This window comes from Salvelinus alpinus, chromosome 10 (genome assembly GCF_045679555.1).
Source record: "Salvelinus alpinus chromosome 10, SLU_Salpinus.1, whole genome shotgun sequence".
NCBI lineage: Eukaryota > Metazoa > Chordata > Actinopteri > Salmoniformes > Salmonidae > Salvelinus > Salvelinus alpinus.
The window spans coordinates 69,920,374-69,942,967 of record NC_092095.1 but is presented as its reverse complement, the minus strand read 5'-3'; the positions used below and the strand labels follow the sequence as shown (position 1 = coordinate 69,942,967).

Here is a 22,594-nt window from a genome sequence, read left to right as displayed (position 1 = left end):
TATCTGAGAATAAACTAACCCCCCTCTTTTTTTATTCAAACTAATCCCTTGCGGTCAAGCCACGCCCTTCGCGTCCGTACATGCGCAACAGATGCAGTGTTGCCAACCGCGACAACAATATGACTGCGCTTGGAAGATGATAGGCTTCTAATTCTGTTGTTGCCTACACACTGGGAGGATTTGATAGCCTACATTACGTGCTTGTCTGATTGTAGTTGATATTCGGAGTAAATTAGTCTTGTTGAGTCCACATCCAACTTCTGCCAGGTTAGTGACATTGACTTTCATGTATCAAAGTAAACTCCACTCCACGGAGAAGGAAGTTTTTCTTCACCATGGAGTGGAGTTTAGTCCGCTAAACTTAATTTATCCTAGCTAGAGACCGATGCTGTTATTACTCTGTCATGTTGTCTTTTTATCAACCATATTATCCCAATAAAAGTCTTAGCAAAATAAGAAATATTGTAACATCTAATAACAAACACTCGTTGTGGTGTTTGGTATTGACGTGATGTTTTGTATTGACGTGATGTTTGGTATTGACGTGATGTTTTGTATTGACGTGATGTTTGGTATTGACGTGATGTTTGGTATTGACGTGATGTTTTCTATTGACGTGATGTTTGGTATTGACGTGATGTTTTGTATTGAGGTGATGTTTTGTATTGACGTGATGTTTGGTATTGACGTGATGTTTTGTATTGACGTTGAACAATAACGGTGGGTATTTGAATAATGCAGTTATTTTTCATTTTCTCGTCAGTATTTTTGTTCAAGGTGTACCATAATAAATAAGGTACTACTAGTAAATAAACCTATCCTCTACGATGAGGATAAGAAGAGTTGTGAAGACAGTTTTGAGTGTGGAGCAGGTGGAAGGTGTGGGAGCCCATGTCCGCAGAAGCATAGGAAGAAAGGAGGTGCGTTACTGTCATACTGTCTGTCTCACATCTGCCTAGTTTATCATGTTTAATAATATCCTTTTAAAACACCAAACTAAACCACATGTTATGACATGGTAGGCTGATATCTTGTCCATCCATTTATTTCAGCTGATTAACCTGGATCCATTCTTGATGTTGGATGAGTTCAAAGTCAAAAAGCCGTCTGGCTTCCCTGATCACCCCCACAGAGGCTTTGAGACCGTGAGTAGGCTCTCTATTCTCTCTCTCTCGCTGTCTCTCTCTGCTCTCTCTCTCTCTCTCTCTCTCTCTCTCTCTCTCTCTCTCTCTCTCTCTCTCTTCTGTCTCTCTCTCTCTATTCTGTCTCTCTCTGCCTCTGTCTCTTTCTCTCTCTGCCTCTGTCTCTTTCTCTCTCTGTCTCTCTCTCTGTCTCTCTCTCTGTCTCTCTCTCTCTCTGCCTCTGTCTCTCTCTCTCTATATATATATATATATATATATTCTCTCTATTCTATGCCTCTGTCTCGCTCTCTCTCTGTCTCTCTCTCTCTTTCTCTGTCTCTCTCTCTCTCTCTATTCTCTCTCTCTCTGTCTCTCTCTCTTTCTCTCTCTCTCTGTCTCTCTCTGTCTCTCTCTGTCTCTCTCTATTCTCTCTCTCTCTCTCTCTCTCTCTGTCTCTCTCTATTCTCTCTCTCTCTCTCTCTCTCTATTCTGTCTCTCTCGCTAGCGTGATGCAGCATCAATACTGTCTCTCTCTATCTGGAGTGATACAATGTTGTGTTCTGACTGAAACCCTGGCAGGTTCATATGAGGCCGTTGAGGGAGGGTGAGGCACATACACCATTAATGATGAGGGAGGGTGAGGCACATACACCATTAATGGTGAGGAAGGGTGTGGCACATACACCATTAATGACGAGGAAGGGTGAGGCACGTACACCATTAATGATGAGGGAGGGTGAGGCACGTACACCATTAATGACGAGGGAGGGTGAGGCACATACACCATTAATGATGAGGAAGGGTGTGGCACATACACCATTAATGATGAGGGAGGGTGAGGCACGTACACCATTAATGACGAGGGAAGGTGAGGCACATACACCATTAATGATGAGGGAGGGAGGGTGTGGGACATACACCATTAATGATGAGGGAGGGTGTGGCACATACACCATTAATGACGAGGGAGGATGAGGCACATACACCATTAATGATGAGGGAGGGTGAGGCACGTACACCATTAATGATAAGGGAGGAGGAGGCACATACACCATTAATGATGAGGGAGGGTGAGGCACGTACACCATTAATGATAAGGGAGGAGGAGGCACATACACCATTAATGATGAGGGAGGGTGAGGAACATACACCATTAATGATGAGGGAGGGTGAGGCACAAACACCATTAATGATGAGGGAGGATGAGGCACATACACCATTAATGATGAGGGAGGGTGAGGCACATACACCATTAATGATGAGGGAGGGTGAGGCACGTACACCATTAATGACGAGGGAAGGTGAGTTACATACACAATTAATGATGAGGGAGGGTGAGGCACGTACACCATTAATGATGAGGGAGGGTGAGTTACATACACCATTAATGATGAGGGAGGGTGAGGCACGTACACCATTAATGATGAGGGAGGGTGAGTTACATACACCATTAATGATGAGGGAGGGTGAGGCACATACCCCATTAATGATGAGGGAGGGTGAGGCACCTACACCATTAATGATGAGGGAGGATGATGCACATATGATGATGCTATCTAACCTCCAAACGAGCTTCAATTCCATACAACATTCCTTCCGTGGCCTCCAACTGCTCTTAAACGCTAGTAAAACCAAATGCATGCTTTTCAACCGGTCGCTGCCTGCACCCGCACGCCCGACTAGCATCACCACCCTGGATGGTTCCGACCTAGAATATGTGGACATCGATAAGTACCTAGGTGTCTGGCTAGACTGCAAACTCTCCTTCCAGACTCATATCAAACATCTCCAATCCAAAATCAAATCGAGAGTCGGCTTTCTATTTCGCAAAAAAAGCCTCCTTCACTCACGCCGCCAAACTTACCCTAGTAAAACTGACTATCCTACCGATCCTCGACATCGGCGATGTCATCTACAAAATAGCTTCCAATACTCTACTCAGCAAACTGGATGCAGTTTATCACAGTGCCATCCGTTTTGTTACTAAAGCACCTTATACCACCCACCACTGCGACCTGTATGCTCTAGTCGGCTGGCCCTCGCTGCACGTTCGTCGTCAGACCCACTGGCTCCAGGTCATCTACAAGGCTATGCTAGGTAAAGCGCCGCCTTATCTCAGTTCACTGGTCACGATGGCAACACCCACCCGTAGTACGCGCTCCAGCAGGTGTATCTCACTGATCATCCCTAAAGCCAAAACCTCATTTGGCCGCCTTTCCTTCCAGTTCTCTGCTGCCTGCGACTGGAACGAATTGCAAAAATCTCTGAAGTTGGAGACTTTTATCTCCCTCAACAACTTTAAACATCCGCTATCTGAGCAGCTAACCGATCGCTGCAGCTCTACATAGTCCATCGGTATATAGCCCACCTAATTTACCTACCTCATCCCCATACTGTTTTCATTTATTTACTTTTCTGCTCTTTTGCACACCAGTATCTCTATTTGCACATGATCATCTGATGATTTATCACCCCAGTGTTAATCTGCTAAATTGTAATTATTCGCTCCTATGGCCTATTTATTGCCTACCTCCTCATGCCTTTTGCACACATTGTATATAGATTCTCTTTTTTTTTCTTTTTTTTTTCCTACTATGTTATTGACTTGTTTATTGTTTACTCCATGTGTAACTCTGTGTTGTTGTCTGTTCACACTGCTATGCTTTATCTTGGCCAGGTCGCAGTTGCAAATGAGAACTTGTTCTCAACTAGCCTACCTGGTTAAATAAAGGTGAAATAAAGAATAAATAAATAAATAAAACATACACCATTAATGATGAGGGAGGATGAGGCACATACACCATTAATGATGAGGAAGGGTGTGGCACATACACAATTAATGATGCGGAATGGTGAGGCACACATACACCATTAATGATGAGGAAGGGTGAGGCACATACACCATTAATGATGAGGAAGGGTGTGGCACATACACCATTAATGATGCGGAATGGTGAGGCACACATACACCATTCATGATGAGGAAGGGTGTGGCACATACACCATTAATGATGAGGGAGGGTGAGGCACATACACCATTAATGATGAGGGAGGATGAGACACATACACCATTAATGATGAGGGAGGATGAGGCACATACACCATTAATGATGAGGGAGGAAGGTGCACGTACACCATTAATGATGAGGGAGGATGAGGCAGGTACACCATTAATGATGAGGGAGGATGAGGCACGTACACCATTAATGATGAGGGAGGGTGTGGCACATACACCATTAATGATGAGGGAGGAAGGTGCACGTACACCATTCATGACGAGGGACGGAGAGGCATTACACCATTAATGATGAGGGAGGATGAGGCACGTACACCATTAATGATGAGGGAGGATGAGGCACGTACACCATTAATGATGAGGGAGGATGAGGCACATACACCATTAATGATGAGGGAGGATGAGGCACGTACACCATTAATGATGAGGGAGGGTGTGGCACGTACATCATTAATGATGAGGGAGGGTGAGGCACATACACCATTAATGATGAGGGAGGGTGAGGCACATACACCATTAATGATGAGGGAGGGTGAGGCACATACACCATTAATGATGAGGGAGGGTGAGGCACATACACCATTCATGATGAGGGAGGGTGAGGCACATACACCATTCATGATGGAGGGTGAGGCACATACACCATTCATGATGAGGGAGGGTGTGGCACATACACCATTCACGATAAGGGAGGGTGTGGCACATACACCATTAATGATGAGGGAGGGTGAGGCACATACACCATTAATGATGAAGGAGGGTGAGGCACATACACCATTAATGATGAAGGAGGGTGTGGCACATACACCATTAATGATGAGGGAGGGTGAGGAACATACACCATTCATGATGAGGGAGGGTGAGGCACATACACCAATATTGAGGAGGTAGGGTGAGATACCTACACCATTAATGATGAGGGAGGGTGAAGTACATACACCATTAATGAGGCACATACACCATTAACAATGAGGGAGGATGAGGCATGTACACCATTAATGATGAGGGATGGTGATGCACATACACTATTCATGGTGAGGCACATACACCAATATTGAGGAGGTAGGGTGAGGCACATACACCATTAATGATGAGGGAGGGTGAGGTACATACACCATTAATGAGGCACATACACCATTAATGATGAGGGAGGGTGAGGTACATACACCATTAATGAGGCACATACACCATTAACAATGAGGGAGGATGAGGCATGTACACCATTAATGATGAGGGATGGTGATGCACATACACCATTCATGGTGAGGGAGGGTGAGGCACATACACCAATATTGAGGAGGTAGGGTGAGGGACATACACCATTAATGATGAGGGAGGGTGAGGTACATACACCATTAATGAGGCACGTACACCATTAACAATGAGGGAGGATGAGGCATGTACACCATTAATGATGAGGGATGGTGATGCACATACACCATTCATGGTGAGGGAGGGTGAGGCACATACACCAATATTGAGGAGGTAGGGTGAAGCACATACACCATTAATGATGAGGGAGGGTGAGGTACATACACCATTAATGAGGCACGTACACCATTAATGATGAGGGAGGGTGAGGTACATACACCATTAATGAGGCACATACACCATTAATGATGAGGGAGGATGAGGCATGTACACCATTAATGATGAGGGAGGGTGAGTTACATACACCATTAATGATGAAGGAGGGTGAGGCACATACACCAATATTGAGGAGGTAGGGTGAGGCATATACCCCATTAATGATGAGGTAGGGTGAGGCTCATAAACCCTTAGTGATGCGGGAGGGTGAGGCACATACACCATTATTGCACTTCCTGCTAACGCCAGCAGATGGCACTAAAAGGCCTACTGTAGTGTAAGCCTCGTACAGAAAAAGCTTTTCAATAGGTTTGTCATACATAGCATTAGCTTGCTTTTGGATACTGGGGTTTTAATGAAAACCCACCAATATCACATATTTAGACAGACGGGAGGAAGGAAATTAAACTTCTGCTTTGGAAGTGGTGTTGGTGAATCACGGTTTCCTCAACCATAAAGGCGATGGTCCACAGTGGGTGGTGAATTTATAGAGTCAAATCAAGTGTTTTTAATAGAAAGGTATTGGCCTGTGTTTGATACTGTAGATACATGTGTAACCTAACATAGCGTCTATCATGGCCCAGACCAGATGAGGCCATAGGCCCAGCTGATACTATAGATACATGTGTAACCTAGCCTAGTGTCCACCATGGCCCAGACCAGATGATACTGTAGATACATGTGTAACCTAACATAGCATGGCCCAGACCAGATGAGGCCATAGGCCCAGCTGATACTGTATATGTGTAGCTTAGTGTCCAACTGGCCGCGGACTGGACCAGACCTGACGGGGGCGGGGCTGAAGCGCCCACGGCCCAGCATGCCATGCAGCAGGTGTGTTGGCTCACGGTTACATCTCAGAGCTCATAGCCACGTGCACTGCCAGATCAGAGAGAGGCTCTCGCCCCCCTGGCTGGAGGTTTGGAAACATCTCTGAGAGACAGATGTTTACATCTAACCTCTACAGCTTTCTACTTCCTGTCCGTTGTGACCTCAGTCCATGTGGCAGTGGAATGGACACGGAGTGAACACGTGCTCTTGTCTGTCCTGCTCAACGGACACTGCATTACACACACACACACACACACACACACACACACACACACACACACACACACACACACACACACACACACACTGTACATATTTAATCTGTTAGACTTGCATGAGGAAAATATAAAATCAATTCTTTACCATACTATGTTTTCCAGTCTTACAAGCTTTATGATGAGATTTCCTTCCGAAACCATTCATGTTTACAACTGAGATTCATTCATCTCTTTCCTAACCTCGACCTCATTTGGCAAAGACTTAGAGAAAGTTGTTTTCCAGTTGTTTCTCCAGACATGATTGGTATTCGGGGGAGGGATAACTGCAGAGCACAGTGAATGTTTTGTTTTGCCTCTCGGCTGTTATATAAAATCAGCAATGGCTCATCTATGGGTTTGTGAACATATTTTGATCTATTTTGTCTTTGTTTAGGTGACCTACGTTTTGAAAGGCGTTTCAGCCCATGAGGATTTCTGTGGCCACTCTGGACTCCTGAAACCAGGGGATTTACAGGTAGAGAAACATCTTGTGACACTCACACTACTGTATGTAGGTTCCTACTCTTCACCATACTGCCACCAGAACCAATGAAGCATCGTGCCTTCAGGGCATTTCCTGTGTTTTTCCCGTGCAGCAGTCGTAAAGCTGTTGTCCCTGGTCAGTCAGTCAGCATCAACCAGGAAGTGGTTTAATAGACACTAATGCCACTGGCATTAAACAAAGCATGTGTCTATGTATGCTGATGATTCAACCATATACACATCAGAAACCACAGCTAGTGAAGTCACTGAAACCCTTAAAGAGTTGCAGTCTGTTTTGGAATGGGTGGCCAGTAATAAACTGGTCCTGAACATCTCTAAAACTAAGAGCATTGTATTTGGTACAAATCATTCCTTAAGTTCTAGACCTCAACTGAATCTGGTAATGAATGATGTGGCTGTTGAACAAGTTGAGGAGACTAAGTTATGTCATGTTTTGTGTTCTGTGTGGACCCAGGAAGAGTAGCTGCTTCTTTCGCAACAGCTAATGGGGATCCTAATAAAATACTACTACAAGAGACTTGGTGCGTGTGTGTGTGTGTGTGTGCGTGTGCGTGTGCGTGTGTGTGTGTGTATGTGTGTGTGTGTGTGTGTGTGTGTGCGAGAGTTTGTGTGTGTGTGTGTGTGCGAGAGAGAGAGAGACAAACACCATTGGGGGGGGCTGGAGCTACTAACTCAGGGCAGACGGGTTTCCTCACAGTGGAACAGGAAGGGGAAAGCTGCTGACGAAACTTTAAGTGTTATTGCTCAATTAGCTTCCCACAGCAATGCTGCATCACCCTCAGGGCACTGAAAAGTTGCATCAGAATTGGCTCCCTATTCCCTATGTAGTGCACTACTTTTGGCTAAAACCCCTATTCCCTGAGCCCTTATTCTCTAGACCAGGGGTGCTCAACTCTTACCCTACGAGGTCCGGAGCCTGCTGTTTTTCTGTTTTACCTGATAATGAATTGCACACACCTGGTTTCCCAGGACGAAATCAGTCCCTGGTTAGAGGGGACAATGAGAACATGCAGTGGAACTGGCTTCGAGGTCCAACGTTGAGTTGGAGGGCTCTAGACCCTATTTAGTGCACAGCTTAGCCCCTAGACCAAAAGTAGTAGCAGCCATTTTGAACACAACCTTCCAGTGTGTTATTTTGATGTTAGCGGAGCTTTGAGAAGAACAATGGACATCCACTAGGTACATATCACAGCAGTGGGGAAGATGGACATCCACTAGGTACATATCACAGCAGTGGGGAAGATGGACATCCACTAGGTACATATCACAGCAGTGGGGAAGATGGACATCCACTAGGTACATATCACAGCAGTGGGGAAGATGGACATCCACTAGGTACATATCACAGCAGTGGGGAAGATGGACATCCACTAGGTACATATCACAGCAGTGGGGAAGATGGACATCCACTAGGTACATATCACAGCAGTGGGGAAGAGGGACATCCACTAGGTACATATCACAGCAGTGGGGAAGATGGACATCCACTAGGTACATATCACAGCAGTGGGGAAGATGGACATCCACTAGGTACATATCACAGCAGTGGGGAAGATGGACATCCATTAGGTACATATCACAGCAGTGGGGAAGATGGACATCCACTAGGTACATATCACAGCAGTGGGGAAGATGGACATCTACTAGGTACATATCACAGCAGTGGGGAAGATGGACATCCACTAGGTACATATCACAGCAGTGGGGAAGATGGACATCCACTAGGTACATATCACAGCAGTGGGGAAGATGGACATCCACTAGGTACATATCACAGCAGTGGGGAAGATGGACATCCACTAGGTACATATCACAGCAGTGGGGAAGATGGACATCCACTAGGTACATATCACAGCAGTGGGGAAGATGGACATCCACTAGGTACATATCACAGCAGTGGGGAAGATGGACATCCACTAGGTACATATCACAGCAGTGGGGAAGATGACATCCACTAGGTACATATCACAGCAGTGGGGAAGATGGACATCCACTAGGTACATATCACAGCAGTGGGGAAGATAGACATCCACTAGGTACATATCACAGCAGTGGGGAATATGGACATCTACTAGGTACATATCACAGCAGTGGGGAAGATAGACATCCACTAGGTACATATCACAGCAGTGGGGAATATGGACATCTACTAGGTACATATCACAGCAGTGGGGAAGATGGACATCCACTAGGTACATATCACAGCAGTGGGGAAGATGGACATCCACTAGGTACATATCACAGCAGTGGGGAAGATGGACATCCACTAGGTACATATCACAGCAGTGGGGAAGATGGAAATCCACTAGGTACATATCACAGCAGTGGGGAAGGAAAGGTGTAAATGTGAAGTTAATTTCCTCCTAGAAACCAGTTAGTTCCACTATTAAGTCCACATGGGTGATTTATTATGGAAATCATATCAGACAACATTGATTTCATGTATATTATACTGTACAATTCACCTTTATGTGGTTAGTAATTGTGTTTTGTGTGTGTGTGTGTCTATGCCTCTCTGTATCTGTGTGTGTGTCTATGCCTCTCTGTATCTGTGTGTGTGTGTGTGTCTATGCCTCTCTGTATCTGTGTGTGTGTGTGTGTCTATGCCTCTCTGTATCTGTGTGTGTGTGTGTGTCTATGCCTCTCTGTATCTGTGTGTGTGTGTGTGTCTATGCCTCTCTGTATCTGTGTGTCTATGCCTCTCTGTATCTGTGTGTGTGTGTGTCTATGCCTCTCTGTATCTGTGTGTGTGTGTGTCTATGCCTCTCTGTATCTGTGTGTGTGTGTGTCTGTGCCTCTCTGTATCTGTGTGTGTGTGTGTCTATGCCTCTCTGTATCTGTGTGTGTGTGTGTGTCTGTGCCTCTCTGTATCTGTGTGTGTGTGTGTCTGTGCCTCTCTGTATCTGTGTGTGTGTGTGTGTCTGTGCCTCTCTGTATCTGTGTGTGTGTGTGTCTGTGCCTCTCTGTATCTGTGTGTGTGTGTGTCTGTGCCTCTCTGTATCTGTGTGTGTGTGTGTCTATGCCTCTCTGTATCTGTGTGTGTGTGTGTCTATGCCTCTCTGTATCTGTGTGTGTGTGTGTCTATGCCTCTCTGTATCTGTGTGTGTTTCTGTGTCCGTCTCTGTGTGTCTATGTCCATGTCTCTTCATAAGTGGATGACGGCAGGCCGAGGGGTGGTCCATGCAGAGATGCCTGTGTCTGAGGAGCCCGTTCAGGGCCTGCAGCTGTGGGTCAACCTGAGGAGGGAGGACAAGATGGTGGAGCCCCAGTACCAGGAGCTGAAGGACAGCCAGGTCCCCAAGCCCAGCAGGGAGGGTGTCACTGTGGCCGTCATCTCTGGACAGGCCCTGGGTGTACAGGTCAGGAGCACCATACTAACCATAACCCTGGGTGTACAGGTCAGGAGCACCATACTAACCATAATCCTGGGTGTACAGGTCAGGAGCACCATACTAACCATAACCCTGGGTGTACAGGTCAGGAGCACCATACTAACCATAATCCTGGGTGTACAGGTCAGGAGCACCATACTAACCATAACCCTGGCTGTACAGGTCAGCAGCACCATACTAACCATAACCCTGGGTGTACAGGTCAGCAGCACCATACTAACCATAACCCTGGGTGTACAGGTCAGGAGCACCATACTAACCATAACCCTGGGTGTACAGGTCAGGAGCACCATACTAACCATAACCCTGGGTGTACAGGTCAGGAGCACCATACTAACCATAATCCTGGGTGTACAGGTCAGGAGCACCATACTAACCATAATCCTGGGTGTACAGGTCAGGAGCACCATACTAACCATAACCCTGGGTGTACAGGTCAGCAGCACCATACTAACCATAACCCTGGGTGTACAGGTCAGGAGCACCATACTAACCATAACCCTGGGTGTACAGGTCAGGAGCACCATACTAACCATAACCCTGGGTGTACAGGTCAGGAGCACCATACTAACCATAACCCTGGGTGTACAGGTCAGGAGCACCATACTAACCATAACCCTGGGTGTACAGGTCAGGAGCACCATATTAACCATAACCCTGGGTGTACAGGTCAGGAGCACCATACTAACCATAACCCTGGGTGTACAGGTCAGGAGCACCATACTAACCATAACCCTGGGTATACAGGTCAGGAGCACCATATTAACCATAACCCTGGGTGTACAGGTCAGGAGCACCATACTAACCATAACCCTGGGTGTACAGGTCAGGAGCACCATACTAACCATAACCCGGGTGGTGGTAGTGGGTGTGGCCAGTGGTACGGTTTTAGAGGCCCTCTTCTTGGCCGCAGAGACAAACTGCTGCTGTTTTAAAGCTAAATTCCTGCAATTCTACACATTTTGCCGTGGAGCAGAGAGAACATTGTACTGTTTTTTAAAGCTAATTTCATGCCATTCAAAAACATGTGCCATTGGGCTGAGAGAAGATTTTAAAGCTGAATTCATTCAATTCTACACATTTTGCCGTGGCTTATGTCTTGTTCTTATGCTATCTGCATGACTCAAACATTATAACAGAATCAATGTGGGGCCCCGTGACATGACATTTTAAAAATGTTAGATTCTCCCTGACTGTTTCATTTTTATTTTGGGGATTGTTAGTTCTCAGAGGTAATCTTTAAAAAGTATATATTGCTCTATTATATTTTCTACATATTTAACTGGGTTTTAGTTATTTAAGTTTATACAAGTTCTTATGGCTGTTTGTTCTGACTTCCACATGACATCAACCAGTGTTTCCCATATATGCACTTAGCAGCGGTGCACCACGGGATGGTAAAACGATTTCTTAATTTTATATATATTTTTTGGTGGCGTCCACGAATTAGCAACGGCATTGCGCCGCTGCTAAACGCATATAGGGGAAACACTGGTTGATGTCATGTGGAAGTCATAACAAACATAAGAACACTTAAACGACTAAAAATCGATTCATATATTTCTCACCCTACAAAGTAACGCATTTGTAATCACAGGTCCAAAACCACAGTGGATGAAGAAGGGGGGGAGTTTATCATCGCCATCATTGTCATCATCATTGTTCCTTTGTCACTGTGTTATACAGAATGAATACTTAGTGTCGGCTGTTGATATGATGTGCTGGGGTCTTGCCCATATCAAGCCAGAAAACCTTATACAATACAATGACTGAGATGTTGAAAGCCTCAGGCCTAGATACGCCTCGCCAGAAATCCCAACCAACCACAAGACATTCAGCTTCATCATGTGACGTTTGCAGGCAATTACATCTTCAGGAGTATCTACCCCCCCCCCCCCCTTCTCCTCCTTATTTTCTCTGTGTCTGTCTGCTGAGTTAGACGAGACAGGAAATGAGTAGCAGGTTTCTGGGGAAGTGGGTTTGTCATGTTTCAGATGTAAATTTGACCGGGGCCGGTTGGGTTGGGGTTACTCTAGGGCAGGAGAGGAGACTGGCAGACAGAGTTTCTCATGACGTCTATAAGGTTTGTCATGTTTCAGATGTAAATTTGACCGGGACCCGTTGGGTTGGGGGTTACTCTAGGGCAGGAGAGGAGACTGGCAGACAGAGTTTCTCATGACGTCTATAAGGTTTGTCATGTTTCAGATGTAAATTTGACCGGGGCCGGGGCCTGGGTAGGGGTTACTCTAGGGCAGGAGAGGAGACTGGCAGACAGAGTTTCTCATGACGTCTATAAGGTTAGTTATTTTACAGATGAAAATGTGTTGAAACTGGGAAAGGGGCGGGGCATCGCTGGGACCGCTGGTATGTTAGCTAGCTACCTAATGTTAGTTGGCTACTAATACATTGAACTTTCCAGTATATTAACTATATGCTATCTAACTACCTACCCAACATTTATTAACTTGATTATTCACGTCATTCTTAGCTTAGCTAAGTGGTATAGTCTTGGTGCGTTCTCAATGGACATTGTTAATGAAGTCGTAAGATGTCTAGCTATTCATTTGTTATCTATGCTAACAGACTAGCAAGAAGTTACATAGCAACAGCATCAACTTCCGGTAGACAGGCGAAGCGCTACTACACTCAACTGAAAGGATACCGTTTGTTTACAGTATACTAAAATTAACTAATATTATGTAGTATATATACTCATTAAGTATGTAGTTTACAGTATGTTATTATGGGTATTCAAACACAGCTATGGTTGTTGCATTCATCCATTTTCTGTCCTGTGGCCTTCACCAAGTGAGATCCTAAGCGATTATGTTATCATTAAAATTGTATTATTTAACACAATACAACACATCATTCATAAGGCCTTATTTTTGAGGGCTTAGTTTTACTATAATACAGTGGCCTGAAACTCATGGTTTACAAGAAAAATGTAGGCCTGCAAATCACATTATGCTGGCTTGCAAAGTGATGTGTAATTCCTATTGGAATCCAGCCAGAGTGGGGATATTACATTTACATTTAAGGATATCCAACATTTAGAATTTTTATTCACCTGCAACCTGATTCAGAATGACTGCCGGGATGGGAAGACTAAGTTAGGAGAATACCTTAAGCATCTAAACTGGATCAACCATTTCAGTAATGGGTGCAGTGAATCGATATAACATATTGGATTAGCTTAGAAAAATGTATGTTATTTATATTTAATTAATAAATAAATGTACATTCAAAACATAGATATTGAAACAAACAATTCTAAAAATCTAACTGCAGTAGAGCATGCTGGGAAATATGATAATGACGGGCGTGGTTTTTGTTCAACACTAGGTATTAACACCAACACTGGGTTTCTTCTAAACCAATGAGTGTTTAACACTTACAGAGCTACTTTAACACCTTAATCAACACTAGAAATGTTACACTGAAAAATCAACACTAGGTAACACTGGCTAACACCCTGATTTAAACAACAGTATTTTTTAACAACAGCAACAGTATTTTATAACAACAGCTTAAAACGCAACACCAGCTGGGCGTTCAGTCCGTTCATAGTAACACAAAGTAACACTACATCAACACCTAAACTGCTTAGACCAGGATATGAACCCTGACCATTTACTGTGTGGTAGAGTTACTCTAGGATGGGAGAGGATACAGACAGCGAGACAGAGTAATGACTTCCAAAAGGGGTTAATACAGCTGGGTTTGGCCTGCCGCTGACTGACAGGGTTACAGAGTAATGACTTCCAACAGGGGTTAATACAGCTGGGTTTGGCCTGCCGCTGACTGACAGGGTTACAGAGTAATGACTTCCAACAGGGGTTAATACAGCTGGGTTTGGGCTGCCGCTGACTGACAGGGTTACAGAGTAATGACTTCCAACAGGGGTTAATACAGCTGGGTTTGGGCTGCCGCTGACTGACAGGGTTACAGAGTAATGACTTCCAACAGGGGTTAATACAGCTGGGTTTGGGCTGCCGCTGACTGACAGGGTTACAGAGTAATGACTTCCAACAGGGGTTAATACAGGTCAGATAGATAGACTGCCCATTGAGTTTGACTGGAACCTGGACTAGTCTAGAGTATGAAACATTCACGTATGTACAGCTGGTCTGGTCCTCCCTCACAGTAGGGCTGGTCTTCTCTCACAGTAGGGCTGGTCTGATCTTCCATCACAGTAGGGCTGGTCTTCCCTCACAGTAGGGCTGGTCTGGTCTCCCATCACAGTAGGGCTGGTCTTCTCTCACAGTAGGGCTGGTCTGGTCTCCCATCACAGTAGGGCTGGTCTGGTCTTCCATCACAGTAGGGCTGGTCTGGTCCTCCATCACAGTAGGGCTGGTCTGGTCTTCCATCACAGTAGGGCTGGTCTGGTCTTCCATCACAGTAGGGCTGGTCTTCTCTCACAGTAGGGCTGGTCTGGTCTCCCATCACAGTAGGGCTGGTCTTCTCTCACAGTAGGGCTGGTCTGGTCTCCCATCACAGTAGGGCTGGTCTGGTCTTCCATCACAGTAGGGCTGGTCTTCCCTCACAGTAGGGCTGGTCTGGTCTTCCATCACAGTAGGGCTGGCGTGCCGTGTCCTCTTCACAGACTATCCTTATGACTTCCTATGACTCTTCCTATGACTGCGGGTGATAAAGGGCAACTCCTCCACTTTCAACCTCATGTTTATTATCTCCAGCACCATACCAGTGTCTACATATGTGAAGACATCACATGAATATGAGGTTGAAAAGTTGTGGAATTGCCCTTTTTAAAGAGGCTGTGGGAAGGGTAACACCAACAGATCAGGGTGCTAGGTGTTAAAAGAGGAAGTGGGAAAGGTAACACCAACAGATCAGGGTGCTAGGTGTTAAAAGAGGAAGTGGGAAAGGTAACACCAACGGACCAGGGTGCTAGGTGTTAAAAGAGGAAGTGGGAAAGGTAACACCAACGGACCAGGGTGCTAGGTGTTAGAAGAGGAAGTGGGAAAGGTAACACCAATGGATCAGGGTGCTAGGTATTAAAAGAGGAAGTGGGAAAGGTAACACCAACAGATCAGGGTGCTAGGTGTTAAAAGAGGAAGTGGGAAAGGTAACACCAACAGATCAGGGTGCTAGGTGTTAAAAGAGGAAGTGGGAAAGGTAACACCAATGGACCAGGGCGCTAGGTGTTGAAAGAGGAAGTGGGAAAGGTAACACCAATGGATCAGGGTGCTAGGTGTTAAAAGAGGAAGTGGGAAAGGTAACACCAACGGACCAGGGTGCTAGGTGTTAAAAGAGGAAGTGGGAAAGGTAACACCAACGGACCAGGGTGCTAGGTGTTAAAAGAGGAAGTGGGAAAGGTAACACCAATGGATCAGGGTGCTAGGTGTTAAAAGAGGAAGTGGGAAAGGTAACACCAACGGATCAGGGTGCTAGGTGTTAAAAGAGGAAGTGAAAAAGGTAACACCAACGGATCAGGGTGCTAGGTGTTAAAAGAGGAAGTGGGAAAGGTAACACCAATGGATCAGGGTGCTAGGTGTTAAAAGAGGAAGTGGGAAAGGTAACACCAACGGATCAGGGTGCTAGGTGTTAAAAGAGGAAGTGGGAAAGGTAACACCAACGGACCAGGGTGCTAGGTGTTAAAAGAGGAAGTGGGAAAGGTAACACCAACGGATCAGGGTGCTAGGTGTTAAAAGAGGAAGTGTGAAAGGTAACACCAATGGATCAGGGTGCTAGGTGTTAAAAGAGGAAGTGGGAAAGGTAACACCAACGGATCAGGGTGCTAGGTGTTAAAAGAGGAAGTGGGAAAGGTAACACCAATGGATCAGGGTGCTAGGTGTTAAAAGAGGAAGTGGGAAAGGTAACACCAACGGACCAGGGTGCTAGGTGTTAAAAGAGGAAGTGGGAAAGGTAACACCAACGGACCAGGGTGCTAGGTGTTAAAAGAGGAAGTGGGAAAGGTAACACCAATGGATCAGGGTGCTAGGTGTTAAAAGAGGAAGTGGGAAAGGTAACACCAACAGATCAGGGTGCTAGGTGTTAAAAGAGGAAGTGGGAAAGGTAACACCAACAGATCAGGGTGCTAGGTGTTAAAAGAGGAAGTGGGAAAGATAACACCAATGGATCAGGGTGCTAGGTGTTAAAAGAGGAAGTGGGAAAGGTAACACCAATGGATCAGGGTGCTCACAATTTGTCTCACAATTTGCAGACAGAGTATATAGACAAAGAATTTACACAAATAACATACAGCAATAAACACTATTCTTTGTAACGCTCCATGCCCATGAGAGAACTCGATGAGTGGGGTGCTGCCTGGGGGTCAATGAAACTCAGAAATACTATAAATGTCTTGTCCTTTTTTTTTGTCCAGTCAAAAATCTTCACCAGGACTCCAACAATGTATCTGGACTTCAAGCTGGATGGAGGAGCCAAGCATGTCCAACCAGTTCCTTCAGGTTAAACCATCTTTACTGAGTAGGCCTTCTGTGGCTCTGGTCCAGGGCGTTACGTCCTCCTTGAAGAAGGCTCAAGCTGCATGTAACACCATGGACCAGAACTTGTCCTTCTGTAGCTATAGTGTTCTGTGTGCTCCATTCATCCACAATCTGGCACCAAATCTGTTGACCTTTTCAGTAAAGTTAGCAGAACCTTTCAACTCAAACCCGAGCTAAGTGCTATGTGGTTTGTATGACACAAGCTTTCTCATTCTGGGAACTGTACTGCACCTGACGTTGGTTTGTGGTGGGAGAGAATTGCTATCTACTGTCTGTGCCAAACAGAAGTCCTCCAGGGGTTGGGAGTCTTCTAAAGTTTATACAACTGGCTTGGTTTCCATGGTCACCCTGCCTGTTCTCTATGGAGTCTGGTTCTGTGTGGTTGCTATGGAGTCAGTGGTGTTGTGTGGTTGCTATGGAGTCAGTGGTGCTGTGGGGTTGCTATGGAGTCAGTGGTGCTGTGGGGTTGCTATGGAGTCAGTGGTGCTGTGGGGTTGCTATGGAGTCAGTGGTGCTGTGGGGTTGCTATGGAGTCAGTGGTGCTGTGTGGTTGCTATGGAGTCAGTGGTGCTGTGTTGAATGGTCACACTATACAACTATACAAAAAAAATAAACGTAAACTATACAACGTAAGACGTTAAGTTTTGTGTGTGTGTGTGTGTGTGTGTGTGTGTGTGTGTGTACACACAGGCAGTGTTGGTGTGTTGAATGGATGGCTCCCACGTCATCGTACTACAGGGCTCTATGGTGGATTAGATAGTAGACCATCTCAGTGTTATGGCCCACAGCTCACATGGCAAGACGTTGGTATACCAAGTGGTCAGACTCCCCCACCAAGTCACATCATTTAGAATAGGATGCTTTATAAATGTCATGATTGTTGTGTATACTGTGGCAGTTAACTTGTTAATGAGGTGACAAAATGCATTATCAATGCCAGCCCAAAACAACAGTTTTTCTATCATCTCTGCTAGGATGGACCTCGTTTATCTACACACTGGCAGGATCTGTTTGTGTTGGTGAGTTTCCTCTATTTAGTTTGTGTTGAACAGTTTTCCATGAGGTCCTAACTGCCCTGCAGCCTCATGTTGACGGTCATCCAGAACAGTGTTGTGTTTGGTAGTGGTTCAGAAACACTCTGCATCTTGTTGCTGTCCCTCGTCCAGAGAGAGGGACAATCAAACAGAGCAGGTGCATTTATTTATTTATTTTCCCTTCCCATTCTCCTCTCCGCCATCCTCTCTGGGATGTTCCCTTCCTCTTCTCCTCTCCTCCGTCCTCTCTGGGATGTTCCCTTCCTCTTCTCTCCTCCGTCCTCTCTGGGATGTTCCCTTCCTCTTCTCGTCTCCTCCGTCCTCTCTGGGATGTTCCCTTCCTCTTCTCCTCTCCTCCGTCCTCTCTGGGATGTTCCCTTCCTCTTCTCCTCTCCTCTGACCTCTCTGGGATGTTCCCTTCCTCCTCTCCTCTCCTCTGACCTCTCTGGGATGTTCCCTTCCTCTTCTCCTCTCCTCTGACCTCTCTGGGATGTTCCCTTCCTCCTCTCCTCCGTCCTGTCTGGGATGTTCCCTTCCTCTTCTCCTCTCCTCCGTCCTCTCTGGGATGTTCCCTTCCTCTTCTCCTCTCCTCTGACCTCTCTGGGATGTTCCCTTCCTCCTCTCCTCTCCTCTGACCTCTCTGGGATGTTCCCTTCCTCCTCTCCTCCGTCCTGTCTGGGATGTTCCCTTCCTCTTCTCCTCTCCTCCGTCCTCTCTGGGATGTTCCCTTCCTCCTCTCCACCGTCCTCTCTGGGATGTTCCCTTCCTCCTCTCCACCGTCCTCTCTGGGTTGTCATGTCAACGTTGGGATGTAGCCTTGTGATCTGAAGCCAATAGCAACTGTAGGAATGGTTTAGGAACGAGACACAATCACACTGGAACCCTTCATGTTGTGGTTCATGTTCTAGGGCAACCTTTTCCCTCTATAGTGCCCTATGGGGCCTGGCCAAAGGTAGTGCACTATGTAGGGAATAGGGTGCCATATGGGACGCAAGCCATGTCTTATGGCACTATACCTGTAACAAATGGTTTCACCTACAGTCCTGTGACACCCTGCTATACAGAGTTGAACTATTCCCTACAGTCCTGTGACACCCTGCTATACAGAGTTGAACTGTTCCCTACAGTCCTGTGACACCCTGCTATACAGAGTTGAACTGTTCCCTACAGTCCTGTGACACCCTGCTATACAGAGTTGAACTGTTCCCTACAGTCCTGTGACACCCTGCTATACAGAGTTGAACTGTCCCCTACAGTCCTGTGACACCCTGCTATACAGAGTTGAACTGTTCCCTACAGTCCTGTGACACCCTGCTATACAGAGTTGAACTGTTCCCTACAGTCCTGTGACACCCTGCTATACAGAGTTGAACTATTCCCTACAGTCCTGTGACACCCTGCTATACAGAGTTGAACTGTTCCCTACAGTCCTGTGACACCCTGCTATACAGAGTTGAACTGTCCCCTACAGTCCTGTGACACCCTGCTATACAGAGTTGAACTGTCCCCTACAGTCCTGTGACACCCTGCTATACAGAGTTGAACTGTCCCCTACAGTCCTGTGACACCCTGCTATACAGAGTTGAACTATTCCCTACAGTCCTGTGACACCCTGCTATACAGAGTTGAACTGTCCCCTACAGTCCTGTGACACCCTGCTATACAGAGTTGAACTGTCCCCTACAGTCCTGTGACACCCTGCTATACAGAGTTGAACTGTTCCCTACAGTCCTGTGACACCCTGCTATACAGAGTTGAACTGTTCCCTACAGTCCTGTGACACCCTGCTATACAGAGTTGAACTGTCCCCTACAGTCCTGTGACACCCTGCTATACAGAGTTGAACTGTCCCCTACAGTCCTGTGACACCCTGCTATACAGAGTTGAACTGTCCCCTACAGTGTTTGTCTATACAGGACATGTTAGGCCTGTCCTTTTTCATGTGTAAAAATGAACGTTTCTTTTGTTTGTCAATGGGAAGCACATATTTGAGTAGGAGGAGTTGTATTTTCATTATGATAGATGTTAGCTAGCGTGAGAAGGAGTTATTTAACACTCCTCACTCATTCAGAAAGGGCTTTTGTTACATTTCATACATAGTTGATATTTGTTTCTACAGGAAACAAGCATTATGATCTGATTAAATGGAATCGTTGCTTCGTAGGATGTCACGGAAAGCTCCTTTTTTAATTGTAGACAGATGTTTTGAAAGCAGAATAAAGTTGAACCGTTTGCTGGAACTAAGATTACGGTGGGTTTGAACCGAGATGCCACTGAATCGACGGAGTGTAGTCTGTGAGGCAAATCAAGCACAGCTGTGTCTGATAAATATATCCACCACAACTTGAAGCGTTTGGCGTTTCAGCATTTCTTTTGACTATAGTATTCAGATGAAGGAAGCAGATTTAACCATGTCAGATGGAGAGGAAATGCACATTTTCTTTGGTTCTTGATTTCAGTGTTTCCCTCGGGTTAAAATCTGACAGAAATTCCTCAAATGAATGTTGTTTGGTTTGCCATTTCTTTTGAGGTAATAAACTGTAGAGTTCTGTAGAGTTCAGTAGAGTTCTGTAGAGTTCTGTAGAGTTCTGTAGAGTTCTATTCTGTTTTCCATTGCTCTTTCAGGCCCAGATGCAGAGCAGCAGAAAGTGGAGCCACATCACACCATAGTGTTTGATGATGGAGACTGCATAGCAGTAGAAAATCAGGTAGGCTGTCTGAGCTTCTTACAGACTCTAACACAGTTTTCAGGAATTGTACATTCATTACAACTCAAATTCCTTTCTCCAGACATCAGAGGTCTCTCATTTTGTCTTGATTGCGGGACAGCCGATCAATGAACCGGTGGTCCAACATGGTAAGACCTTCCTTTCTTTACATTACTGAACTCCAGTCAGTTACCACAATATTGGATTGTTCTTGTATGACACACTACACTTTCCTCTTTCTCTCCAGGCCCGTTTGTGATGAACACGGAAGAGGAGATCAACCAGGCAGTCACAGACTACAGGACAGGGACCAATGGGTTCGAGAGGACTAAGGCTTGGAGGTCTAAGATCAGCGATTCCTTCTAAGAATCAGAAGACATCTTCTAATCATGTTATAGGTCTTGTCTTGTTATGATCATGTGACCAAAGTCTATTTTAATAATGAACCAGCTTGATGTGTGTTTGTCTCTTTTTAAATCATTAAGTTCTCATTTTATACAGATTTTCTTGTTGCTCAAATAGATGTTTTGTCACTGTGCCTCCAAGCCATTAAACTGAAATGTAATGATGAAAAAGGCACTTTTAATTCAACCTCAATAAAACGATCGTGCCGTGATGTCTCCAGAAGCTATCTAATGGAACCACTGATTAGTTCCAGTCATTATGTCTTTAGACAGACCTCAGAAGAGATGGGACTATCCTTTACAGGAAGGACCAACCACGTCTCACATTTCAAGGCCATTTGCATCTGGCAGAATGACGTCTCAGGCTGCGAAACAGCGGGTCTCCCCTCCTCCCTCCTCTATCACATCTCCTGTTTCTCCCTCCTCCCTCTCTATCACATCTCCTGTTTCTCCCTCCTCCCTCTCTATCACATCGCCTGTTTCTCCTCTCCCTCCATCCCTCCTCCCTCTCTATCACATCTCCTGTTTCTCCTCTCCCTCCATCCCTCCTCCCTCTATCACATCTCCTGTTTCTCCTCTCCCTCCATCCCTCCTCCCTCTCTATCACATCTCCTGTTTCTCCTCTCCCTCCATCCCTCCTCCCTCTATCACATCTCCTGTTTCTCCTCTCCCTCCATCCCTCCTCCATCTCTATTACATCTCCTGTTTCTCCTCTCCCTCCATCCCTCCTCCCTCTCTATCACATCTCCTGTTTCTCCTCTCCCTCCATCCCTCCTCCCTCTATCACATCTCCTGTTTCTCCTCTCCCTCCATCCCTCCTCCCTCTCTATCACATCTCCTGTTTCTCCCTCCATCCCTCCTCCCTCTATCACATCTCCTGTTTCTCCTCTCCCTCCATCCCTCCTCCATCTCTATTACATCTCCTGTTTCTCCCTCCTCCAACCCTCCCCCCTCTCTATCACATCTCCTGTTTCTCCTCTCCCTCCATCCATCCTCCCTCTCTATCACATCTCCTGTTTCTCCCCTCCATCCATCCTCCCTCTCTATCACATCTCCTGTTTCTCCCTCCATCCATCCTCCCTCTCTATCACATCTCCTGTTTCTCCTCTCCCTCCATCCATCCTCCCTCTCTATCACATCTCCTGTTTCTCCTCTCCCTCCATCCCTCCTCCATCTCTATCACATCTCCTGTTTCTCCCTCCTCCAACCCTCCCCCCTCTCTATCACATCGCCTGTTTCTCCCTCCTCCATCCCTCCTCCCTCTCTA

General features: G+C 45.9%; 1 protein-coding gene across 2 annotated transcripts; it reads left to right on the top strand.

Moving 5' to 3' along the window:
- The first annotated feature begins 42 nt into the window (after positions 1-42).
- Positions 43-21,539, top strand: pir (pirin). Of its 2 annotated transcripts, XM_071330784.1 has the most exons (10): positions 43-267; positions 764-920; positions 1,053-1,145; positions 7,207-7,287; positions 10,469-10,675; positions 17,058-17,142; positions 18,156-18,200; positions 20,841-20,923; positions 21,006-21,072; positions 21,171-21,539. In XM_071330784.1, exons 2-10 carry the CDS (start codon positions 828-830, stop codon positions 21,287-21,289), a joined length of 873 nt encoding a protein of 290 aa, XP_071186885.1. In that variant the 5' UTR covers positions 43-267; positions 764-827; the 3' UTR covers positions 21,290-21,539. The 2 variants fall into 2 exon arrangements, with proteins under 2 accessions (XP_071186885.1, XP_071186886.1); XM_071330785.1 differs by lacking the exon at positions 18,156-18,200.
- Positions 21,540-22,594: the final 1,055 nt, after the last annotated feature.

Bases quoted from the DNA above. Each gene is read 5' to 3' on its own strand.
- pir (XM_071330784.1), top strand. From the start codon at position 828: ATGAGGATAAGAAGAGTTGTGAAGACAGTTTTGAGTGTGGAGCAGGTG. The intron at 17,143-18,155 runs GTTAAACCATCT...CATCTCTGCTAG, and splicing joins TGTCCAACCAGTTCCTTCAG to GATGGACCTCGTTTATCTAC. The intron at 18,201-20,840 runs GTGAGTTTCCTC...TTGCTCTTTCAG, and splicing joins GGCAGGATCTGTTTGTGTTG to GCCCAGATGCAGAGCAGCAG.